Source organism: Aythya marila, assembly GCF_965140915.1.
Source record: "Aythya marila genome assembly, chromosome: 9".
Classification (NCBI taxonomy): domain Eukaryota; kingdom Metazoa; phylum Chordata; class Aves; order Anseriformes; family Anatidae; genus Aythya; species Aythya marila.
Genome location: NC_139050.1, coordinates 20,337,344 through 20,362,757, shown reverse-complemented (window position 1 = coordinate 20,362,757; position 25,414 = coordinate 20,337,344). Strand labels below are relative to the sequence as shown.

General features: G+C 37.5%; 1 protein-coding gene across 10 annotated transcripts in view; it reads left to right on the top strand.

The window, feature by feature from the left end:
• NAALADL2 (N-acetylated alpha-linked acidic dipeptidase like 2) overlaps window positions 1-25,414 on the top strand; it is a 419,953-nt gene that overhangs the window by 214,815 nt on the left and 179,724 nt on the right. For all 10 annotated transcript variants that reach the window (XR_014318086.1, XM_082766747.1, XM_082766748.1 and 7 more), the window contains one exon: window positions 15,082-15,352. Coding sequence is in view for 9 of the 10 variants with exons in the window: in XM_082766747.1 (XP_082622873.1) it covers window positions 15,082-15,352 (271 nt within the window). In the remaining variant the exon portion in view is untranslated. The remainder of the gene's footprint in view (window positions 1-15,081; window positions 15,353-25,414) is intronic.

Genomic DNA, 25,414 nt, shown 5'->3' with positions numbered 1-25,414 from the left:
AGCTCCAGAAGATATGAAAAAGCCATAACTTAAATACCATCACTAGACTCAGCAGTTTCCCAGGGTCTTGGATAATACAGGTCTTCAGTGTGTTAAAATATAAATATTCAAGGAAGAAGAATCTTTGCAAATGAGAGAAACAGGTGATGCTTTTGTTTACTTAAACTTTTTAGTTAATAACAAAACGTCTATTCCGATCTGCATACATCTCTGACAGCTGTGACCCTGCAGACTTAAAGTGGCATTTCACAAAGAAGCCTGGAGAAACAGGTGAGTATGTTTACCCAGCAGGCCAGCCTAATGTGTGTTTTTCCCTCTGTAATATGGGAGCTAACAGCAGCTGGAAGCTGTTGCGAGGCTTTCTCCCAGGCTTTCTCCCAGGTGAATGACACTGAGTGCAGACAGCTGCCCAATGGAAGGAGCAGCCCGTTGTAGCTGTGTCTCCTGGGTTTCATGCTTCATCTAGCCGGAGACAAGTTCAACTGTAGTTAGACGCGTCCAGGGGTAGAGAAAGCAGGTTGTGTTCCAAACATCTTGTTTGTTCACTGTCATTAGGAGTTGCAGTGAACTCTGGTGGTGTTCCTGCAGTCAGCTCTGAATTGGAAAATAACAGATGCAGATTAAGCAGTTGTCAGGGTTCTTCCAGTACAGCTTGCACTGCGTGTACACGCGCTCACATACATGCTTATGTATTTGTATACTCCTCTCTGACAAAGAAAACATGATTTTTAAAATTGGGTTCAAAATTGCATGTTTATGATCTATGTAAGAGACTTGCTAGTTTACAGGAACAAAGGTAGTTATTTTTTGCTTGCAGTTTAACAGTTTGGGGCTTTATCCTTAATTCGGCAGCATGTGGAAGTGTGGATATTAACAAGCATTATTTCATGCATCATTGTACTTCAAATATGAACTAATAGAAACAATGCGCCTTTGAATTTCTTTAACTGTTTTCTTCTCTTCATTCAGCAATGCAGTTGTATCTTTATTGTGAAAGCACGCATGGGTTCTTGAAAGCTGCTTTAGTTGCAGGAAATGGTGTACGTCATTAAGTCACATCTTGTCTCATGTTATCTTTTGGCTACTTAGGGAGCCTTTAACCTGGTTGCTGGAGTAGTGCAGTTTATTTTACCTTTAAAATAGCAAACCTTTAAGGAGGTATGGCCCATTTGGCTAAAAAATGTAGATGTGGTGACCTCATTTCAGGAAACAGAACAGCCAGTGCTTACTATGGGTACAAGAGAAATGATGGAAGCAGACTTGTGTTGGATGGTGGCTTGCCAAGAGATTATCATTACTCTTAGGGATAGGGCTTCCTACAGAAAAAATATTTTGGTAGCTGGTTGATGAGCTTGGACTAACAAATATGTAATATTGAAAATGTGTAAATAAACCAAGCTCACTTTGATTGAGGTCAGTTTGTTCATTCCATCAGCAGAGCTGAATAAACAGTAATTTTTAGATGGAGGGCAAAGGAGTCAGGGAGGGCTTGAGACACTGATGATAATCCCTTTAGCTGAAACAGCTGCAGCTGGAGAGCCACATGAATTTACGGGGTGAATTGAGATTACTGATAAAGTGGCATATTTGAAGGCAGAATATTTGGTAGTCTCTTGAGACTAGGGCTCAGGCCTGAGTAGGTGGAAGAGGAAAAAAAACATTCAGGTGCCATTCTCTGTGAAATGTCTTGTCCTCAGAAGCACACAATGCTGCTGACTTGTCAGTCTTACACGAGAAGGTTTTATAACCGAGGAGGAAATAGGCTTCTGAACCAGATTCTTAACTCTTTAACAAAGCTCCTACGTATGTAAACTAATTTTCAGTGCTCATCATTTTATATTCCAGATTTTATTTGTTTATATGTCTAAATGTGGATATGGGATTCTAATGTTAACCATCCGTTTAAAAAAAAAAATCTTGGCTGTGGATAATTTGATTAATTCAGTTTTCCCAGGTGCTGATAGGTACACTAAATATATAGCTGGAGAGAGTAATTTTGTTGATGATTTAAGAAGTGCATCCTAGCAACATAGCATAGTAAGCTATAAAGCTATTATTGTCTTCATATAAATGTGTCATTAAGCTGCATATCCTAATATAGTGGCCAAGGTGAACAGAAGATGAGATAAAGCAGAGCAAGATTATTCTCACTTCCTATTTCTTAACTCTGGAAATGTTAAAATCTTACTCTAGATAAAAGACTTAAACAAAATCATCTCATAATGATTTTTTTTTTTCCGAAACCACCTGCTCTTTTGCCCCTTCAAACGAGCAGTGGCATATTAGTCATGAAGCATATGAGTAATATTTTAAAATAAAATTTAGAAACTAATTATCATGGTGGTAAAAGATTTCATCCATTTCTATAAGCATTTGTGCATTTGTTAGCTCAGAGAGCAAACTTGTAGACACAGAATGCCAAATCATCTCAGGTGATAACGCTTCTCTAAAATTTTAAAACCTGTGTACAAGGTGACAAAACACTTTCCTAGGTTATTCCTCTCCTGACTCCCCAGCTGAATATCGTGACTAAATTATTGTCATAAGCCCATGTTTCTGGGGTATTTCCTCTAAGTGTTTTCTCTTGTGATATGCAGGACAAGGGCTGGGGGAGATGTGGGGTCAGTTTCCTTATCAGATCAAATTTGTCCTTTCTGTCTTCACTCAAGATCTGATTGTTACACCGGGTGTTTCTTCCATCCCAAGGCTCAAAGACATCTAATTATTTGCTAATTCTGTCTGCTTGGTACGAAAAGTAACACATTATGTTGGGAGCAGTGGGTTGGAGTTAGCAGGGGACACTGCAGGGGTGAAACGTGGTAGAGGTGGAGCCACCCAAGGCTTAGGTTGCCAAAGTATGGTTTGTAGTAGGAAGAGGAAGATGTGGGGGAGAGACCCTTGAAAAAATCTAACAAAGAGCAGTGAAAAGAGTTGAGTATGCAATTTATATGTTAATGTCACAAATACTTAAGAAACTTGGGATGAAATGCTGTGGTTGCATAATCAATATAGGTAGTTTGTTACTGGTAATATTTGTGTTAGTCATGTTAATAACAAATTGAGCTTCTGGCTCCTAGAGTTTCTCCACCTAGGAGACAGATGATGATCTTTATAGGAGACATAAGAAGTAATACCAGATGACCATGCCAACACTTTTACTTTCTGCAGTGTGTCTACATGACCACGCTCAGTACATGCATACCCAGTGAAAACCTGCACTTACGCCGAATTTTGAACACTTGTTTGTGTCCTCATGTCTGTACGTAGCTTATTTAACACCACGTTAGGGGCAAGCTAAGACTCAAAGTCATAATATCTTTATGGGGAAAGAGACAAGAAAATATACTGAAATTTACCATTGATGTGTAATGATTCTTCTTTGTATTATTTTTTTTTTTTTCCCAAAGATTTAATTGATACTGCAGCTTTGGAATGGAGCACTTTTCTCTTTACTGCCTAGCAACAGCCACCCCCCTCTGGCCTTCAGGTTTAACGTTGCCATCCTACAATAGCCCATTTGTACTGGCAGTAAGCAATTCAGGTGATTGCACATTAAAGCGCACGGAATACTAGGGGGCATTTTTCAGCCTTGATTCTAATTCCTGAACATCTGCATATTGCTGTTCTTTTTGTCTTTTATTTGTGCTTTTTTTCACTCAAAATTGGCTTTGAAATTTCAGTTGGAACAGAAGAGATGCTGAAAATGAATTAGAACATCTAAGTGTTACTCCATGAAAACACCACCTACTGTCCATGAGATACTGCACTTTTTAATTTCATTTTCAGCTAAAGAAGGGCCAGGATTCTGAGAGAAATCTAGAGCAGGAAAGAAAATATTGGTGAATAGGTTGCTTTTGGGGAATGAGTTACTCTCTGGGGATTGCAAAGGGAAAAAAAGGGATGTTGCATGCTGAAAGTCTAGAAACAGAAAATGGTGGAGGGGAGGAGAAGGTTCCTTGTGACTTGTTTTGGAAGACTCTACATGGTTGCGCCAATGTTTTGCCATATACACATAGGCATTCTGAGGCAATGTGCTTTTGTGAGTATATTTGATGCTCTGGGAGGACTCACTTCAGTGAAAGTACACAGGCAGAGCTTCCTCAGAGTTCTGGCCAGGTTGCTGTCTGCACATACTGACGTATGATAAATATGGTGTGAGGCAGGCTTCAACAACTTTGTATCTCTTGCAATTAAGCTTACTTATTTATATGGGAACTGATTTTTTAGGTGAAAAAAGATACCCAGTCCTAACAGTAGGTTTTCTGCACTTTGAAAATCTGACCTATTTTCTACAGTATATAATGATGTGCTCAGGACCATTCTTTCTTAAAGTAAATGAGTAATGAAAGAGGAAGGCCTTTTTGAAATTTGAGGTCAACAAAGCTGAAGGACTTTGTGAACTCACTGGAAAGCTATATGGGTGAAATCAGAATAAGGACAGTTGAGGAATAATAATTGACTTCATGAAAGCAAACAGTAATTAGATGCTAATTATTCATTTTAAATGCATGTGACATATTTGCAGAGTCCATTTTGTGGAACTGAATTTCAGGAGGATTGAAGCAGACCAGGAGATCAGGGAAAGCCATCAGATTTCAGGGGTGGGGACTCTGAGAAATGGATGAAAGAATGTTTGGCTTAAAGTGAGATGAGGGAAGGTGATAGGGGCAATCTTCAGGTCTGGGAGGAGATTAAAAAAAAAATGCAAAAAAATAAGAGATTAGTCTATTCTCAACATCAGTGGTAGAAGGGAGGACATACAGTGTGCTTAAATGTAGCAGGATATCAAGATACAGTGGGATTATTTAGGATGGACAGGGACTATACTTGGAACAGGGCAGGAAAGCATCTGCCTGCAGGGACAGCAGGGTGAGCTGAGTCTGCCTTGACCCAAATGATCTCCTGTGGTCTCGTCCAAGCCTCTCTTTTTTTAAGATTTTATGCTTGTTCCTTTGTAGAGAGCATTTTGTATATCCACAAGCAATTTGATCTGTGGTATAGCATAAATAACTTCAGAACAATGTTTTGGTTATCAGTGGTGATTTCCTCAGTTGTATATTGGAACTGAAGGGTGAGTTCAGAGATGTAAGTATTTTAAGATAAAACAAATTCAGCTGAAACAGAGTTTGGCTGGTGAGATGGTGATTATCTGAACTAAGCCATGTGATATGATGCTCATGATAACATTTTTCTTGCATAAATATGTAAAACTGGTATTGTGCCCTTTCTCCCATTTTTTTTATCTGCAGTTTTCATTTTAACTAATACACCTGACTGGACTTGTAAATGTTTCCATAAAATGTCTAAGCTAACACAGCTAGAAATTTCAGCTAGAAATTTCTTCACTTCTAATAGAATTGCACTGGTAAATTAACATACAGAGATAAGAAAGTGAAGCTGGTAACAGAAAGGTTACATGGCACTGTCTTCTGGTTGGCTGAGGTTCTCCTGTATGTAGGGTTAACTTATTGAGATCCATCAGGTAAAATGAAGCTTTAATCTTCTTTTTAGTTTTAAAAATTAAACATTTATTTGGGGATTTATCTAATTCCGTATCATTCTTAATCTTCAAATAATGGATAGCTTTTCTAAACACTGACAAGTTTTTCTAGGATTTCAGGTTAGGATGCTCTCTTAATTCCTTAGTATCCTTTGGGAAATGGGATTTTATTTAAAAATTGAATCATATGGTTTAAATAAAGATATCCAGTGCTGTCAGAATAACACTTAGTGTTCAATCTAATTGCTTTTCAGTTTGTGGTATAACACAATGATTGGGAAATGAAAGGAATAAAATACTGCCAGTTGGGTAGTATTGAGATTTTTTTTTTTGATCAGCAGATTATATAAAAAGCAAGGTTTCAAGTTTTTTGATCAATAGGTTTTCCTTATAAAAAAGCATTAGTGAAACATCCATTGCTATTCACATCCATATAGAATTTGTCTTTTGCCATGAGTAAACATGATTGTCTCAGACAGTAAAATATATCACTGGGGCTTGATTATGCAGCTGGCCCCATTTTATCGAGATATTGGCATATTTCCTGTGGTCTGTGAAGAAAAGGAGATTATATCATAGTGAAGTTTTGCTGGGTCAATACTCAACCTGTGAAAACATGGTTATACGCAGCACTTTCAAGGTGGGAGACTTAATTTTTTGGTGTCCTTCAGCTGCAGTATGCCTTGTGCTCCACATCGTGACCTGTTAGAAGATGCAGGGCACTAATGTTTGGAGCTTCAGGCCTGGATTTCCTGTTGCATTGGGAGAAGAGTACTAAATCCCTCTGTAAAAAAAACTAGACCTATAAATTTCAAATAAAATGATATTCCCTTTGCTATCTTTAAAAGGAAAACTAAGATATCCTTGTATGTCTAACATGAAGGTTTAGGTTAAGGCATACAGAATACTGTTGTATTTTACGACATAGTGTAAATTTATTTAAAATACTTCAGATAAAATTGGATGAAGATATAGATTGTGATGTTTCCTCTCACTCCATATATTATAGAGGAAAACCTGTCTTTTGTGCCTGGAAACTAACAATTATGGAAGTTAATAGGAAAAAGACAATGCTGCTGATTTTACTGATTTTGAAATAAAATGGCATTATTTTGAGAGATCTTGTAAACAGGATTGTTTAATGAAAAAAAGAGGTTTCTTGTCTATTCTACATACACTTAAAAATATTGTCATTTCATTTGTAGAAAATAATTTGCTATATTAAAAACAATAAATACATGAAGGAGTGGATCAGTTCTCTTTGTGGTAAGCATTTGAAGACAGAAGATTCATTTACTTCCTTTCACCTAAACCTTTCTGTAAACAAGAGGAACAGTGAATCATGGCAATGAATTCTTTTATGCTGAAGTATGCGATTTAAAAGGTAACTTCCCACTCCATTGGCATCTGGCATTAACGGTCTTCGGGATTTTGAATAATGGCCTATTTCGAGGGTCTGGATCTGTCACTCTCCAGATTAAGGTTTCTGTGGTTCATTAACTATTCTGAAAATGGATAATGATCACCATCCTTTTTTTAGTGTGTCTCCAGAATGATGGGGGAGAAATGCTAAATGACATTCACATCTGCCTCTATGCTAGTTAATTAAGCAAGGTGTGTCATATAAAACTGAGTGATTTAAAAAAAAAAAAAAATTAAGGAGGATTTTAAATAAAGTTTAAGATACTTCTATAACTGAAACCCTCAAGTGTGAATCAGGCAACTTGGTTGGTAGGTCTACTTCTGTAATTGCCTACCTGTTTGTCCTTGAGTGATTTGCTTATGCTAAGCATTTTCAAAAACTTTAACAGATTTGTGTTTTTCAGTTCTTAAGCATCTGGCTTAAAATCAAAGTCAGCTGCCTTTCAGATTTTGCAGACATCATTACAAGTGATCAAAAACTGATAATTTCTTATGTTATTGCATGGCAGCAGAACTTTAGCTGATTACTTGTGACTGTAGTCCATTGCTACTATAGTAAAATGAGCTCAATTAAACAACCTTCACTCTGGCCAATGCACTTCACTGTATTTTGATGAGCTCTGTTGATAAACCAACTCATTTGTAAAGTAATGCAGTGACATTGATCATTTGCTATCCATTTTCTGTACTGCAAGTAAAGCTAGTATGAAGGTAGTCTTTTTTTTTTTTTTTTTTTAATGTATTCAGAACAGATTCTACCAGATTTATAACCCAGATAACACATTTTACATATATTCAGATCTTTTTGGCTGACTTGTAAAGAATGTGAATCAAGTAAACTCTTCAGTTCTTTGCCCAGCAATTTCTGCACTCAAACACTAGTGTACACATGCAGTATGTTTTAAACTCTAAATAAGAGATGTTTATAATTGGTATTTGCTGATACTGATGATTCATGAAATACTGGGAATATTAGCTCCATTGCTGTAAAAGACTATATTTAGGAGAATAGAACAAAAGCCATTCTTGCGCTGGGATGCAATTTATTCCTACAGTTTCCTCTGAAATTATGACTGTGAAGAATTACTAAAAGTAAGAGTAAAATGACTCTAGTTCCAAGTAGATATAAACTCGTATGGTTTAAAACACCAAAAACAAAAAAACAAAAAGTGCATTCTCACCATGTAATGTAATATATTTGCAAATGGAGTACTTGGCAGATACTTAGTTTTCAAAGTTTGGAAGCCAGTGGGGGTGATTTCCACAAATGTCAGCTGATGATTTGTTGGTGGATCTGGCCACATACTCTGTGGCAATTTAACTCATGAAATAAACTCATAAGTCATATGATGACTTTAGCTTGTGTACTGTTCAATAACTGCTCTCACCAATTTTCTTTCTCCATCAATAAAAAGATGCAATTGATAGTTTTCCATTAATAGACCATTAAAATATGATTTTGTGCATTAAAAATATTTTAAAGTACTGTTACTCTGTTTGTCTGATGTTGGAATCAGTGAGGCATTAGGTATTGCCACTGGTGTTTATTTCCACAGTGAAAGATTCCACAATAAAATAATTGCTGTTTGTTAAACAAATAGGTCTAAGAAGAACATGTTTAGCTTAAAATGGCATATTATTGCTGAAAATTAAGGTGAATGCTCTCAAAGAAGTCACAGGTATTCAGAGCTATAGATTACTCAAAAGTCTTCTAAGCTTAAAATAGACTAGAATAGCAGTAGGGAGATTTTGTATGTGCTTGCCATGTTTTTACTTTTTTTCTGAGCAATCATTTGATGGGCATTTACTGGAAGTAGTATTGGCATTCTTATCTTCTGAAGCATTTTGAAGATTTGGATGCTGGCTAGATTTCATATAAATGACAGCCAAATCTCTTAGAAAACTTTGGAAAGCTCACCTACGGTCAATTTATGACTTTGCAATGTTTAGTGTACAGGAACAATGAATTGCTTGTTTTGCAATAAAATGTAGAAACACGGAATGAAAGAATTGGTCATTTTTCAATGCCTTTCACCATCTGCCTTGAATGCAAGTTTGGCTTGCATCCTGATGTTGGCAAGTGAGGTTTGAACTATCTCCGTTACTTTTATTTAAAACATATAAAAGGGATTTGACTGTCTGTTGCAGCAGGGAGTAGCAATATGCTTAGTAGTCCTGCAGTGAACAAAACAATGTACAAAATAGCCACGTTTGGAAGCCAGCAGGGGCTGAGATTTGAGTGTCTCCAATCCCATGACAAAAAATTCGGCAGAAAAATGAGAGGTTTGACCTGCAACTGTTGTGCATGTAATTATACCATGATAGGAGATGTATGCTTGGGTACCCCTGCAAAAGTTTAATAGCGAGGTGGACCTAGACATAGGACAAAAAAGCTGTGAAGTTTTGTTGAAAAGTACTTTTGTGCTTACTCATGGTATCATATTCTAAAGAGATGATGCAAATCCCCCCTTTTTTTTTTTGTGTAAATATGCAAAAGCCATAGTGCACATGATGTTAAAGTAAATGGAGAAATAAACACTTCTTTTTGCTATAGAATTCTATGGCCACATCTAGAGCTGGTATTCTATTGTCACATGTTATGTATTTTAATGGGTTTATGAATTACTTTTATTCTGTGGAGAATGAACTGTCATTAAAATACTGCTTCATGCCAATAGCATGTAGCACCTCTGTGGTGCAGATTACTACTACTGTGTAGTGTCCATAGACACGCTGGTGCAGATCAAGAAGTGCTTTGATGGCAGAAGTGATAGATGGCTACCCAAGACTTGAACATGCTTTTGGCTGTCCTGTTAGTAGGACAGTCCAAGCATTTGTCACTGTATCGAGATGAGCTGTGTGTAGGTCCATCAGGCAGAACGGGTTACAGGGAGGGACTTAGAGGTGGTAGATCCTGCCTGCAGAGGCTGCTGCAGTGGCTCATCCACCCGGCCAAAAAACAGGCGTACATAAGAAGGAGCATCTTGTCATGTAGCGGCTGTATCTAGTGTCCAGCTGTTATGTTTAGCCATACCTTTGCATTGTGCTCATGCTCTCGGCCTGCATCACCTTGTCTGTGTGTGATTTAGGAAGTGGTGTCCCCATGGTCACTGCAGTCCCCATCGTGTGACATGAAAGAACACAGCACTGCATTTCTTGTGACCCATGGCTACCACAAAAATAATGTCAATATCACTGTGAAATATATGCCCAGAGCATGCAGAATGTAGAGTGATGGCAGATGTGAAGAGAACGTGTCATGGGACTGCTTCAGCAGCTGCTGGAGGCCTTGCAAGGTCCCCTAAAGAACCTGACATGGTTCTTGGTACCTTCAGACAACTGCATCCCCTCTGCACCAAGCTGCCTGCAGTCAGCTGCTTACACCACGAGAATGTTTCTCTTAAATAATTTAACATGCTGATAAATATTTTTCCTCTCTTGTACTTGGAAGTTTTCTTTTGGAATCAGCAAATTTGTGGCAGTCAGTCTGGACCACGAGAAATGCGATTGGGCGGGCTGGAGACCGGCCAGTGGAGCCCCCTAATTAACAAGAACGTGTAATTAAAATGCAGGCAGATGTGGCTTGGGCAGGTGGTATTTCCTGGAAACATTTGGGTCGCTGTGTCTACACACAGTAAACGTGATGGATGCAAACACATACTGTATCAGCAACTGGGAAAAATGCTTGTGCATATGCTGAACAGTTGGTCCACGCGAGTGCTGTGCACACGTCCAGCACTTTTGAAGCAGCAACATCTCTGCTTGTAGTGGGATGAAACCACAAGAAAATATGAAAATATGTACTCAGCATATGTACACATTTTTAAAACTCGGCCTGGACACATTTGCAGGTAGGCAAAAAAGACATATGCATGGAAACCTATAAATATAATAACTCCATATGATGTGTTTCTTGCATTCTTTTTGATCATCTGCTACCAGTTACTGTTGTAAACAACATATTAGCTGAGATACCACTTTGATCTGACATCGGTTGCAAAAAATCTTGTATAGTGAATTCGTTGTGACCCCCAAACTTTGAAAACAGCTACCCAGACAAAAAACTGGCACATAAAAACTCCAAAATTATATTTGTTCTCCTTCTTAAACCCCAATTTCAGCAAACTGGAAGGAAAAAAAAAAAAAGTAACATTTAAAAATCGTGAAAATAAAAATTGGATACACTTCTAACTGGAAAAGTGGAACTCAAAGTTGTCCGTTAATAGGCCAGGAAACGTAGGCAGATATTAGTCTAGACATTAAATCGTTAAAGAAAAAAAGCAACTTTTTCATAGAGGAGTTTTTCATATATGAGGGAAATTTTTCTCCCTGGAGATTTTTAAAATTAAATTTGTAGAATTCTGCTGCAGGCTTAGACTTGTTTTTATTTATGGATTGATTGATTGCATTGGGTTAATACGATTGATAAGGAGTGGTTGTACTATTAAATAGATCCATCTTTTGATTCTTGCAGTGACCTGTTGCAATTTGTCAGTACCTTTTTGAATGGTGTTCTGCAGTGTCCCAGTATATCACCAGCAGCAAGCAGCTGGTTTGTTTGCAGTATATTGTTCTCTTCTTTAGGAAATTCTTGTACAAAATGCTCTAACAACAAATGGTTCTCCATTAAGCTGCTTCAGCTCCATGTTTCCCATGGTTACCAATTTTAAAATGAAATTTTTGTATTTTGTGCCTGCATGTGCCTGTCCTCATTTATCTTTTATAATCATCTGTTAAATATTGGTCTTTTGAAACTGCAGAGGCTGCAGAAAGAATGGATTCATTACAGATGTATCTTCAGCTTATTTCAAATTATTCCTGTAGTTACAGAGCTTTGAACCTTCAGCAATACTGGTGTGTTTGTCTTAACTCACCAGGACATTCAACTGATCAGGCAGTAAAATAATCTTGTTTATATTGGAAGTCAAAGATTGTGTCTTCAGAAACGTTTTCTTCATCTTTTCATCATATCAAAGTGGAAAACTGTATCGGAAGTAAAATAGTGTATGCTTTCAGAGTTAAGTGCAATTATATTCTTTTTTTTTTTTTTTTCTTTTTTTTTTCAATTCAGAAACCAAGCATACTTGAGATGGAGCAATACATGCATGAAAACAAGTTTATGGTCCGTTTTGATCTGTTAGTTCAATATCTTATCCAAATCTGATTTGTACTAGAAAGTAAAAGAAAATAACTTGTAGAAATCCCTTGGAGAGCATCAGATAAATACACAGTATTATTCTGATGGTTATTGTTATTAACATTGATTCTAACTTGAGACCAATTCTTACACCCTTGGTGGCTCCACTTCAATAAATTATGCAGATTTACAGTAACTGAGATCTGACTATTAACTTTGCGGTTATTCCCATTGACTGAAGCTAGACACATAGCTGAATAAAGGGCTGTTTTAATGTGCGGGAATACAAAAATTTGGCTGAAGTTATTAAAGGTCATACTGTAAATGGAAATTGGCAATCGCGTTGCTATTGATTCCTACTGAGTATGCTTGCAGAAGTGAGAGGCATAATTGTCTTCAGGGCCTGTTTTGACTGCTTAAGTCTTACTGCTATGAATCTTAATGCTCTGGCAGTTTTAGATGTAAGTTATGGGACATGATGTAGAGACTGACTATGAAGTGTGTGGAAGTGTTGTGTTTTTTTGTTTTTTAGCAGCCAAGATGGACTGGCAGACAAACTTGATGCTCTTCTAAATTTGGTCTGTCTTAGGAAATACTGTTTTTACATTGCATTTGTTGTTGAGATGGTATGTAATAAGAATAATGGGTTAAATTTGCTTTGGGTTTTAAGTCCATGAAGTCAGCAGAATTATATCAAGGGTAAGTGCAGGACAGTCATTGTAGGAAATCTGTAAAACAACAACCCTCGGTACTGTGTTGCTTGTAAGAGCTATCAAAATAGTCTTATATGTGCTGATTTATTTTAATATAAGGTTTGCTTGTGATTTGCAATTTGATTTTAACATCCTATAAAGAAATTATGGAGTGAACAGTTAATGTGCTCATTTCTTTAACTTAATCAGTTCTGTTGTCGCAAAAGTTTCAAAGACACACTTACTTAATTACAAAGTAGAAAGTAACTTTGCTTGTATTACTGAGGGAGTAGCTTCGTTATTGTATCCCTGTCTTCTTTCAATGCTTAGTTCCTTTTATTGAAACTGGTTCCTTCTTGTTGCAATGTGTTATAACCTTTTTGTCCTGGGATAAGATTCTTGAAGTTGTAAGTTATTTATCCTATTAATGGTTCCATCACCAGTGGGATATGTGAATGTTCTGTTAATGATTGTTAATCAAACAACTTTCTGTGTTTCTGCAGTGCCCAAGTTTATGTCATTGCATTAGTGGGAGCAGATGAAATTGGAAACTTGTAATATACTACTGATTGGTTTAACTTGTTCATTTTCTGTAGATTTTTTGAAGACTTATTTTACATAATTTAAAAATATAATCTCTGCAAGAATAACCTTTGCCAATTACTCCTCCTGACATGATCTCTGAAGTCTTTAACATAAGTCCAGGGTTTTTGTAAAGGCTGTGAACTTCGTACATTGATAACCTGGTTACTGTGATGCAGGCAGTGATACAACACAATTCTTTAAACTTAAAGAATTGAAATTTATTTTTTAAATTTGTTTTGTAAATCCATTGTATATTGGAATCTTTATTTAATCCAGATTATGCACACCGATCACACTGGTGTTTTTTGAGTGTTTTGAAGGTTATAACAGATTCTACAACTTCACTCTTTTTTTTTTTTTTTTTTTTTTAAGGCTTTGTTGTGTTGGGGTAGATGAGGATTCTTTGTGCTTTCTTTCCATCATAATTGTTCCTTGGTGGTGTATTCCTTGGTGCTGTTGCAGACCCTGGCATGGTCAGCCTGCTCTGCCCTGCCTGCAGTTTCTGCAGCTCATGGCTCAGTGTCACAGGGTGTCTATAAATGCAAGCATGCACTTGGTGGGATTCTCAAATATCTATCACCTGCAGTAATGGTTTTAAAATGAATATACATTATCAAATATTGGTTTTAGTGTGTGCAGGATGGCTGGGGTACTTTTTAAAGTTCTAAGGGTTTTTTGAGGACGGTAAAGCATCTAAATATCATTTTGAAAATCATCTTTCTGTGAAGCAAAGTTTGTGAACAGGACTTCCTGGCAGTATCACTGTATTTGTGCTTGAAAACCATTACCTTTAATTTTGTCCCTCAATCCTGAGAGCTTCCAATCTAACAATATCAACAAAAAAATAGAACATGTTCAAGAAACTCAACAAATATTCCTTAAGTTTTTGTACTGCATTTAGATAGCACATTTTTTTTGAATAATTCTGCTTTTTATTTGTGTCCTACTTTGCTTACGTAAGTAAGTCATCTAAAATTATCCATAAAATACTTTCTACATCTGGGACTTTCTAGCACTTGCTAGCAGGAGGGTGGCCCTTCCATGCTGTCACCATTTTTGTCCTACATGTATGATCTGTCTGGTAGCAGGTGTTGTACAGTGATACAAGCCCGGTAGTGATATAAACCCAAACCAACCTACCTCAAGGCCCTGTTGGCCCATCTGGTCAATACTGCCAAATTAATTTTTAGGCTCATGTTGTGTGCATGCCAAGCTGTTGGCTCAGGTGGGAAGTCTGAGGAACGCCTTTGCACAACTAACACAATATTTGGGGAAACAGTTTCATTCTGCTTAGCAAATTCGCGTTACTTGATGATTTTAAGCCAAACATAACTAATTTTCCACACCACTCGCTCCCTGAAGTCACTGAAATATTACTTCAGACTGCATTCTTTTCTACTAAATGGTTGATTAAATTGATGGTGTCAGAAATTTAAGCAGATCCATGGAGATGAATTTTGAAACAATTGTTATGATAATTTCCATTGATTCTTTACATTTCAATTGGGTGTGTTTCCTATAAACATTTTTTCCATACTTTGATTTCCCCCAAAGTGGTTGTGTTTGCCTTTTAAATGGTAAGAAATTATTTGCAAAGAAAAGGAAAGGTGATTCATTTTTTATGCACGTTTGATGATCCATCATGAATCCCATGTTTCATTCAAGTAATGTAGACTGCTGCATGTTAAGGTGCAAGTGTCTTGGTGGGAAGTAACATGAAAACTGTTTGCTTGTTTGTTCCCCAGAGATTTGTTACCGTTCTCTAGAGAAGATGATGTAGACACTGCAATGAAAATTCTGGTTCAATGGACTTCTTATGGCCTTGAAGATGTCCAGCTGGTAAATTATTCTGTTTTGCTTGACCTACCGGGCTCTACTTCAAACACAATAACTCTGAAAAACAGCGGCGAATGCTTTTATCCTGATGGACAGCAGTGCAACAGAGGGACCAAAACTCTTCATAGCCAAGACCTTCTGTACTCATATGCAGCTTACTCTGCCAAAGGAACACTTGAGGTAACGCAACTGTTTGTCATTTGTGTTGAAATAGTCAGCTTCCATTGAACTTGGCTGGCAAAGTAAACGTGACAATTGACCAGCCTTAAGTTAACTGTGATAAATACCAGTAAAATCTCAAGTCAAACTTAAAAAATAATCAAACCTGAAGGTTTCTTGTGTTGGTGTTAGGTTTATGTTTTTTGTTTGTTTTGTTTTTAATAAGTATCTCAGTTGATGAATTGGTACTTGTTGTTTGGGTGTGAAAATATGAAAGCTGTCATGATCTACATTTTCTGTCTGAGCATAAACCTCAATGTATATTTCTGAAATATAAGAATTTCAATGTAAATGTACTGTTGTATTTCTCCTTTTTAAAATACTATATATTACCTTCAGTGATGCAGGGGGGTGTGAGTGGTGACTATGTCTTAGTTTTCTTTATTAGTTTTCTTTTTTAGTTCATTTTCATGACTTAAAAAGTTAAAAGACTATGTAGGAAAAGTTGGTCTTGATTTTGGAGGGTAGCTCTTCCAAAATATCTTTATATTTTATGAATATTTTATATTGCATATCAGTTACTGAATTTCGAGCAGTAAAATTCAACTGTTATTCACTTTGTTTTTGCTTGTGACAGTGTTTGCCCATAATGTTTATTGATAAAATGTAATGCATTGTGAAAATCTTGGAATGAGTAAAAATGGTGAAAGTTGCATCATGTTAACCAGCCCATTTTATGGACTACTGACATCATTTTGAAATTTGGACATTCAGAAATTTGAGGGCTGGTAGAAATTCATATCCTCCAGTTTCTCATCCTGCTTCAGTTTGTCCTTCTGGAAAGTATCAAAGCCTTTTGGTCCAAAGGATTTAGTCCAGAGACAAGGAGGACTGGAGTTCTCATTTTCCTCTGGGAGAAAGACTTCTCTCCATCTTGTGGTTTTGTGCACTGTTTTCCAGATTGAGTTTCATGCTCATTATCACCGTAGAGCCTCTGTACTAGGGCTCTATCAATGAATAAACCCATAAAATAATAACTTCGTATTGAGGCTTGATGTTTAGAAGTGAAATGAAGTAAGCAATGGTAAGTCTTAACTTGCATCGTGTACAGTTCAACTTTTCTGTGGGCAAGTAAAAAGTACTAATGAATGGGTTTAGCTTATCACATTTATCACTCAGTATATACTTTCTCACAGTAACCTAATAAGAGTAGCTGTAATGAGATAAAAGTACAGTTGTGGCCTTTGAGATTTATTTCATGAAAATAAATGCGTTGCTAGCAAATTCATCAGATTAAAGGAAATTGAATGTACTAGGGAGAATCTTTGACGTTATTACCAGCAACACATGTACCACTTCTAGACACTTTTCTCTGTGATTGAATTCTGAAGAAATGACCACATACACTGCCTGTATACTATCAACAGGGATGTTCCTTGGCTTTGACAAAAACCTTGGGAGCTTGCATTTGAGTCAAAGGATGGCTCCCTGTGCACAATTTTACAGTCAGTTTTTGAGATACCTAGCACCCTCAGAGATGTTTTCTTCTATTCTTTGAAAAGTCTACCCTAAATGTCTTTAAATCAAATTTTGTCTAAAAGGGAAATTTGCCTGTTTATTTAGTCTACAGAGAAATTAGTAGCAATCTAACCTTTCTGTTTTTGTTTGTTTGTTTGTTTGTTTGTTTTTTATCATACACAATAATCTTTACTATTTAAAGTAATGGAAGTAGAAAAACTTCGAATGAGGTGTAGCAGGTGGTGTCTGTTGTTGGATTCAGCCATCAGAAGGTTACTTGATTGCTTGCAGTGGAACTACAAATTGTGTATTTTGAATATGTTGCAGTTGGTCGTGATTGCAAAATCACGAGGGTTTTCCTGCAAAAAGGTACTCTTGTAACAGCTACTCATAATCTGAATAATTTTCTTTCAAATGTGACACATCCTTAGTAGAAAATTTCTATTATGTGTCACATAATCAGGTTGAATTGCTAATATTGGTTGAATGCCGCTGCTCCATTGTATTTCATTTGTATATTTGGTTTGCAAGAAGTTCAAGCACGTAAAACCATTAGCTCATTGCAGTCTGTCTACCAGCAGAGGTACAGCTCTACTTTCATGTTGACAAGGTTATTTGTAGAATAGCGGGACTCATTTTCTTTGACGACCTGTCATGTCCATTCATCACATGGCCATTGTATATGAGCCGTCCAATTTGTGCTTTCTGGTAACAGTCTAAACAGCATTTGTGATATCTGAAATCTACTTCAAAAACCTACTTAGTGCCATTGTGATGGATGGTGCACTTTACTACTTCTTTATAATTCATTGGGCCCTGAAAAGGTGACACTGTTTACCCATCACGGTGACAGGCAAGGCAGCCTACAGTTCTGGAGAGAGCTGTCTTGTCAGTTTTAAAATAGATATTGCAGTGGTTATGTAAATAATATACCATAGACCAGGTCAGCCTAAAGAAAGAGTGATATACCTGAAATATATTTTTATGAAAAGTTAAATACCAACCACCTTTTATAGTGTTTAAGCCTTTTGTCTGCTTAATGAAAATGGGAAAGCCACTCTGGCCCACAGTGCATAAAAAAGGGACACTGCACGGCATCGAATGTATGCGTTAAAGGAAAATGTGCTGTCAAACAGCACCTAGCCAGCCTCCAAGCAGGTGCAGCGCAGTGCATCTGAATGTGCTGTTCCCTGCCTGTGTTGTGTGATCGTCCTCACGAGCTGAGCCGTGTGTGCTGTCCTTGTTAGGTGCTGGAAGGACAAGCCAGAGAGCTGCTGTTGTGGTCCGAGGAGAGGTTTGGGGAACCTGTGCAGACTGTGCGCTTCTTTGGGTACCGAATTTGTGAGTCGTGCCAGCGCAGGTGTGCCTTGTAACCAGCAGGCAGTGGTGATCCTCCTGAGTGCAGAGAAGCATGAGCGCAGTGATGCCTGGGATGGATCCGCGGCAGAAGGTGCATGGCTGCGAGAAGGCCCGCAGAGAATTTCAGGCAAAGACAAGCAGTCCGTGCCCATTCTGCAATGCCCCCTGTTCCTTTAGTAACAGTAAAGAGAATACTGGCAGATGTCATGGTGTGCTGAGACAGTATTCGAGGCTGGACTAATTAAAGCAAAATGAAGATGATCTTTACTTTGCATTCTCTATTTGTAAAATTTTATGCAAGTTGAAGTTTTCCTCACATTCACTTCAAGGATTTAAAGTTTATTCACTTTTTGCTTTATGGAAGTGTTCACAGAAACTTTAGCAATCCTAAATCTGTTTTAATATCTTAAACAGATATTTAGTATCCTTTGTTGTGTAGCATTACCTTATGCGCTGCTGTATTCCTCTAATTCTTCAGGAAAAACATCTCCCTGTGGGCTGCACCAGCTCCCTGTTAGGTCTTTGTTGTTCCTGTTTTTATTTATTTTTTCATTTTTATCATGGACACTCTCAGCAAGTCTGGGAAAACATTGCTTTCTGTTCCTTGGACCTCACACCCTGAAAGGACCATGCTGGTTCAAGAAGCAGGGACAGATGCAAGACCAGCACAAGTATTGGCACGTGCTGCGTGAAGAATCCTTGAAACGGGAATATAAATGTGGACAGGAATCTGAAGACTTTGTGGATGGACGTGAATCATACCCATCTCCAAAGCAGCTCTCCCAACACCCAACACCTCTCCTTTATGATTCAGCCTCTCCTCCATCCCTGTTCCCTGCCTGCTTGGACTCCAGTGCTTCACCTTGCTTCCCTGCCATCATTCATGTGCTCTGACTGACTACCCATGTCTCTGTTCCAAATGTCTGCTGCTTTTAGGCATTTTTGTTCCCAGCTCAGCCAGCAATATCTTTGTTTTGGAGGGGCAGAGAAGTGAGAATGCTGACTGTTTGCCCCTGTGTCTGCAGTATGCAGAAGAGATGCTCTACATCTGTTGATAACATATCAGCCTGCTCTGGTTCATTTGTTTCAGTGACGTTTTCTCAGCTAAATGAGAACCCACCACAGAGATTAATGCAACCTGGAATGATACAAGAAGTGCAAACCCATATGTTAAGCTCATTTAGTGGTGATCTCACCATTTTTCAATCCTGGCAAGGCAGGAATAAGGGTAGCAGTGTGCAGATTCCCACCAGATTTTGCATAAGGAGAGGGGGTTTGCTCACTCCATCAGATAACCCATTTTCCCATGGCTGTGCTGAGATTTCTATTTCCCCATCCATCCCTTTCTTTCACAGGTTCTCCACTCTGTGCAGGAAGATGGGAGTCTTCGTCTCCTTGGATACCAGTTCCTCTAATCTTATTGACTGTGTGCCCTACAGTCCCCTTCTCTCTCTGCTAAGTCTTTGCAGTACTGCAGCACTCCTCTGTTGCCTTGCAGTACTTAAATTGTCTATATTTCTAGCTCTGTAACAAAAAGTTATGAGTTCCTCTGGAGGGACAAAGCATCAGGAACTCCTTGACCCAACAGCTTGCTTTCATTTGATTTGGTTTCTTTGTGCTGCAAATGTTATTAGTGCACCCTTATTATTTTTTAATCTTCCCTCTAGCTAATCAGTAGTAATTTCCTTAACAGTATTTCTGAATTAAGATTGGTTTCAGCAGTTTGGTTTTAGAATATTTTAAAAATATTCCCAGGTTATTTTATCCCCAGGCAAAATTTCCAAATGAGCCTTCTGCAGCATGCTTACTTGCACTTCTTGAATTCCAAAGGCAGAGAGTGCATATAATTCAGATTAAATAATCACAGCATCTCACCCTAAGTCTTCCAGTCATTTGTGATGGCACATTGGTGAAAAATATCAAGCTAGGGGGAATCTTGATACAAGTGTATACTTAATTCTTTTAGGCATGCCAATTTAGTTCATTATTATCTTTATTAACATTTTCTAAAATTTCTTCTCCAAAGAGACATGCACTAGCTAAAATGAATCCCTAGCAACTGCAGTCAATTTGCAGATGGCTAGGGCTATAGGTTGAATAACACATGCACACAAATGAGAACGATCCTGTGATTTTTGTAACATTTAGATGGTTTAGAGGAGCTTTATTTATCCTTTATTTATAGAAGAGTTTCTTAGAAACCTCTTCCACAAATAATCATAATTTAGACCACTGCTCTGCATACTAAGTAGATACAGCAAATTTTCAAGACAATCTCACTAAGAATATGGATTTTAGAATAGACTTGACCTTTAAACAGAAAACAACAGTCAGCATTAACTACAGCATAGCTGCCACTCCATTTTAATTACATATAGAAAGCTGTGAAACGCAATGTGAAGGTTATATAATTTAAAATTGCAGTCAAGAACTACAGAAATGATCATTGAAGAGATTTCCTGCAAAACATCCTGTCAGTCTTCTGGCATATATCATATAACCATTCATAAATAAAGTTTTACAGTTCCCTAAAATAATAGTGGTTTATCACGCACAAGAGCTCAGTTAATACTGCTGCAAGACTTTTGTTATCGTTGAGGGGTAGGGTTTGAAAGATGCAAATGGCTACTGCTGCAAAACCTTCTGCTGTTTTATAATTAAGTGAATGCTCTACTGATGTTTTAGTAATAAAATATTAGTAATGGCATTTCAATAATAATACCAATAATAAATGAGTATTTTAAAATGCAAAATAAAGCTAAAGGTGTGAGGCATCTTGACATCTACAGATATAACAGATCACTGAGCACTTCCATGCCATTGCACATACTCAGCTAAAGGCACTTTTCAATACATACTAAATTTGAGAGGGACAAATATCAACCATAAACATTATGTTATATTCCCATATCGTGGTAAAAACTAAGGGGCACAAACAGTGAAAACATGGGAAATGGATTTGGTGCTTTATTTGGGTTTCAGTGTATGTATAACTCCAATTGAAATTCATGAGAATTGTATCGTTTTTAACCAGAGTTGAATTTTGTCTGTTGACAAAGCTGGTGAGGGGCCTGGAGAACAAGTCCTACAAGGAGCGGCTGAGGGAGCTGGGCTTGTTCAGCCTGGAGAAAAGGAGACTCAGGGGTGACCTTATTGTTCTCTACAGGTACCTCAAAGGAGGCTGTAGCGAGGTGGGGGTTGGTCTGTTCTCCCACGTGCCTGGTGACAGGACGAGGGGGAATGGGCTAAAGTTGCGTCAGGGGAGTTTTAGGTTGGATGTTAGGAAGAACTTCTTTACTGAAAGGGTTGCTAGACATTGGAACAGGCTGCCCAGGGAAGTGGTGGAGTCACCATCCCTGGAAGTCTTTAAAAGATGTTTAGATGTAGAGCTTAGGGATATGGTTTAGTGGGGACTGTTAGTCAGAGGTCAGAGGTTGGACTCGATGATCTTGAGGTCTCTTCCAACCTAGAAATTCTGTGATTCTGTGATTTTAGTCTTCAGTGCAGCATGATATAACAGTTAAAGTCTTCACAAAATGTTTTATCTTAAGAGTTACCTGTATCTACCGGTGTAACTTGTACGGTTGAAATTGGACAACATTTTGTCAGTCTTAAAAATGCATTTCTTGTAATGTGGTTTCAGCTCACTGAACGCTTTTCTGCAGCATGTTTTTTTTTTTTTTTTTTTAACCGTGAAGATCTTCTTGAAGTGTTTTGAAATGAAATAGCATTGAAAATCCAACAGAAGTCTCCAGTTTTTCTTTCTCCGTCTTAGGATGTTGTGATATGAAGTCCAAATACAGTCTTCTAAGATGACCACTTGAAAACAGTGGAAATAAAAATAATAAATAAATAAACATGCCTGACATGGTTAAAATGTAATTTAAGCTAGTTGAGGATAAAGCTTCATATAATACGAAAAAATTGGTAAGGACAGATTTTAGCTAGTTTTGTGAAAAATCTTTGTTGAAGACTTGTGGTGTAAAAGAGCAAAGAATGGACTGTTTTAGAGACTGCTTTCAGGAATGGTATAATCCTGGACACAGAGCTTTAATAATAAGAAAGACCAAAAAGCTTACAAAATCTCTCTTAAGGAAAACCCTTTGAAGCAAATGCGTTTTGAAAGCCTTTCAGAGCTGGATGAAAAAAGTCTGCAGAATAGTTTCAGCTCTGATACAACTGGTTCAAAAAACACAGAAGAACTGAACAATGACCTAGTTACTAACCATAGGCAAGTCTATGTCTGGTATCCAGGTGCGATTGTAGAAGTGTATTATGTATGTATGTGACCCGTCAAAATGCCAGAGCCTGTTTCTCTGGCTGGGCTAAAATGTCCCAAGAAAAAGCTTGCATTCAGAATTTCATTTTTGAGCTGGTTGGAGTCACAGCACTTGACTGCACCCAGCACTTCAAGCTGCTATCCCAGGATCCTTATATTTTTAAGTATCCCCTTAAAATTATTTTAAAAATAACAGTTGTGAGCTAAACAAAGATGAAAGTAAATTGGTCTTCCCTTTTTCTAAAATGAGGAATTTCTAGTTTTTTGTCTGATGTGCAGTCTCTTCCACTAAATTTAAATACATCTAATGTCTGACATCTCACGTAATATATATTAGTTACTGTGTTTATCTCATTCATTAAGACAGCCTTAATGTGAATTAATCATGAGGAATATCTGTACTGTCCTCATAATTATTTCTTATGATCTTGTGCTCTGCAGTTCAAAGAGAAGGTGAACGATCAATCACCAGCTTGTGACTGGCCCAAGAGTAGGTGTGTGTGAGAAAGAAGATGCTTCAAGGAATTTATCTTCCTTCCACTGAATTATGTTACCATATAGAGTTAGTCTTGTCTCCTCTAAGATTCACTGCTTTGCACTGATATCTTCAAGGGGCAGACAGAGGTGAATGAGGATAGAAGAGGTCTGGCAGCAGCTTCCACTGTCACAGAGCAAAGCTTCTTAAGTATGCAAGAAAGCTCCTGCTGCGTTGTCATCAGGGAGAGATGTTCCTCTACTGCAGGTCACTGCTTGCCAGGCACGATCTCGGCGTGTATTTTAGAAGGTGAATTAGTATGAAAAGCTAGAAATAATATTACTGGCAAATGAATTTTTGTATCATTCTTTTGATCAAAATTTTTTATTTCAAATTTTTTTTTTGTCACGTCTTCATACATGTTGTCCTTTCACCTACAAAATTCTTGCATCGTAAGACTAGAAGAAAATCTTACAATTGTGAAATGGAGAAATTTTATCAGCGTGGACAGTGTTAGGCTCAGGATCTGATGGGCAAGACTGCCTGTTTCTGTTCAGAAGTATTCCTGGTTATCTTACTGCTGTTGCCTTAAGGCACGTAGAGCTGCTCTGCCTGGAATGAGCTTTCGTAATTTTTCAATTTTCTTCACAGACAACAAAGATAATTTCTTCACAATGTATATTGTTTGTAAAATAGGTACCAAAAACGTAAAGAGAAATGAAGCAATGCTGAGGGGAACCTTTTTAGTAGATGGTACAAACAGCAATACTTTTTGAGGATGATGATTGTGCATTTTTTGTCTTGTCTGTTGAATTGTGTTCGTTGAAATTCCATAAATGAGTCTCTTGTTGGAATAGCGAGAAAAACTGTAGTTGAATCAGGATTTGAGAGTGCATGCTGACCTCTCAGTTTCTAGGATGTTTTGTTTTGGTGGTTGTTGGCTGTTCAATATCCTGTGCAGGATAAATCATACCAGGGGAAGAGAAAGTTGAGTGCAGATTTCTGTAGCATCTGGTAGTTCAGTAATAATGTCCTTAACTGCTTTTGTTGAAAACTATACTGTAAAGTACTATTACTACAATAATACCGAGCATCTCTCTCTTGCTGTAAAAGAGGCTGACCTGGATCCCAGGCTGTGGAAGATCAGGGAAGCTCTGTTCAGCTCCAGAGCTCCAACAGGGCTGCAGCGATGGTGAAGCTTTTGTGGTACCATTGAAATCAGTTGTATGATGCCAGAGGCCAAACTACTCCATCCTCTCATCAAATTGCCCAGATTCCAGTTTCCCTGCGGACTTTCCTATATGTTTTTGGTAATTTAAACATTTTTCCATCTTTACTTTTGAGATACAGTTTAATGGGACCCCCCTGTACAAGCTGAACAATTCACAGGTCCCTTTTCTAAAATAAAGCAATTCCCATCTTTTGCACAGCATCTCCTCTCTTTCTATAGGATTTTCTGTCCCTGCTGAGAGCATAGGAACCAACTTCAGAAATTCTCCATGGTGTTTCTGCTGACACATAACAGAGATGAATGCTCAGATGTCTGTGTGAAATTTGGCTCAATTCAGAAAAATCATCACCCTAACCTTTGCAAAAGCAAGCTACTAATTGCTCTATAGTGAGGATGCCTGGCAGGGCCTGTGGTGGTTTCCTAAACTCCCATTTAATTACTGCTGTTTTTCATAAAAATAAAACTTTTTAAAAATGAAGGGTAGCTATTTTTGAAACAAAAGATAGATGGAGCTGCCATATAAAAATCTTCAGATTACTAAAAAGTGCAGGATATAGTATCACAATTAACGATCCACTCACAATTCCAAAGTATCGAGTTCATTTAAAAAAATAATAATATCTGAAAACCTGGAAGAATGAAGAACTTGTTTTTCTTTGTGGTACAATTTTATAGTATCTGATACCTGAACCACGTGCTTACCTGTCTCTTGTAAGGGAAGTTTGATTTCCAAAATGCTACCTACTTGAAAAATAGAAATGTCTACTGATTTAATCACAGAACTATGCTATTCTTATATACTGCTTTTTATTTATTTATTTATTTATTTATTTTTGTGTGTGTGTTTTTTTTTGTCTTGATCAATTGTGGGCCACTTGAATTCATTATCAGTTACTTATATTCCTGGTCCTCACTGGAGTCCCTTTCTTCCATCTAAATGTGTTTATAATTCTAGAGTGCATTTTTCCCCAGTCCTTTTTCTAAAAAGGTAATTTAGAGACAAATACATTTGTGTAAAGATTCAAGGCATCAGAACTCACATCAGATATGAAAGATGTCATTTTCCTTTTCACGACTGCATGTTCACTTCTGCAAATTAGATAAAATGCTGCTTTAACTCTCTGATGTGTTTACAGCACTACATGATTAGGCATCTCTATGATTATGTTCAAGTGTGTGATGTTTGGCCAAGTGAAGGCTACAAGTACTCTGTAAAAGAGC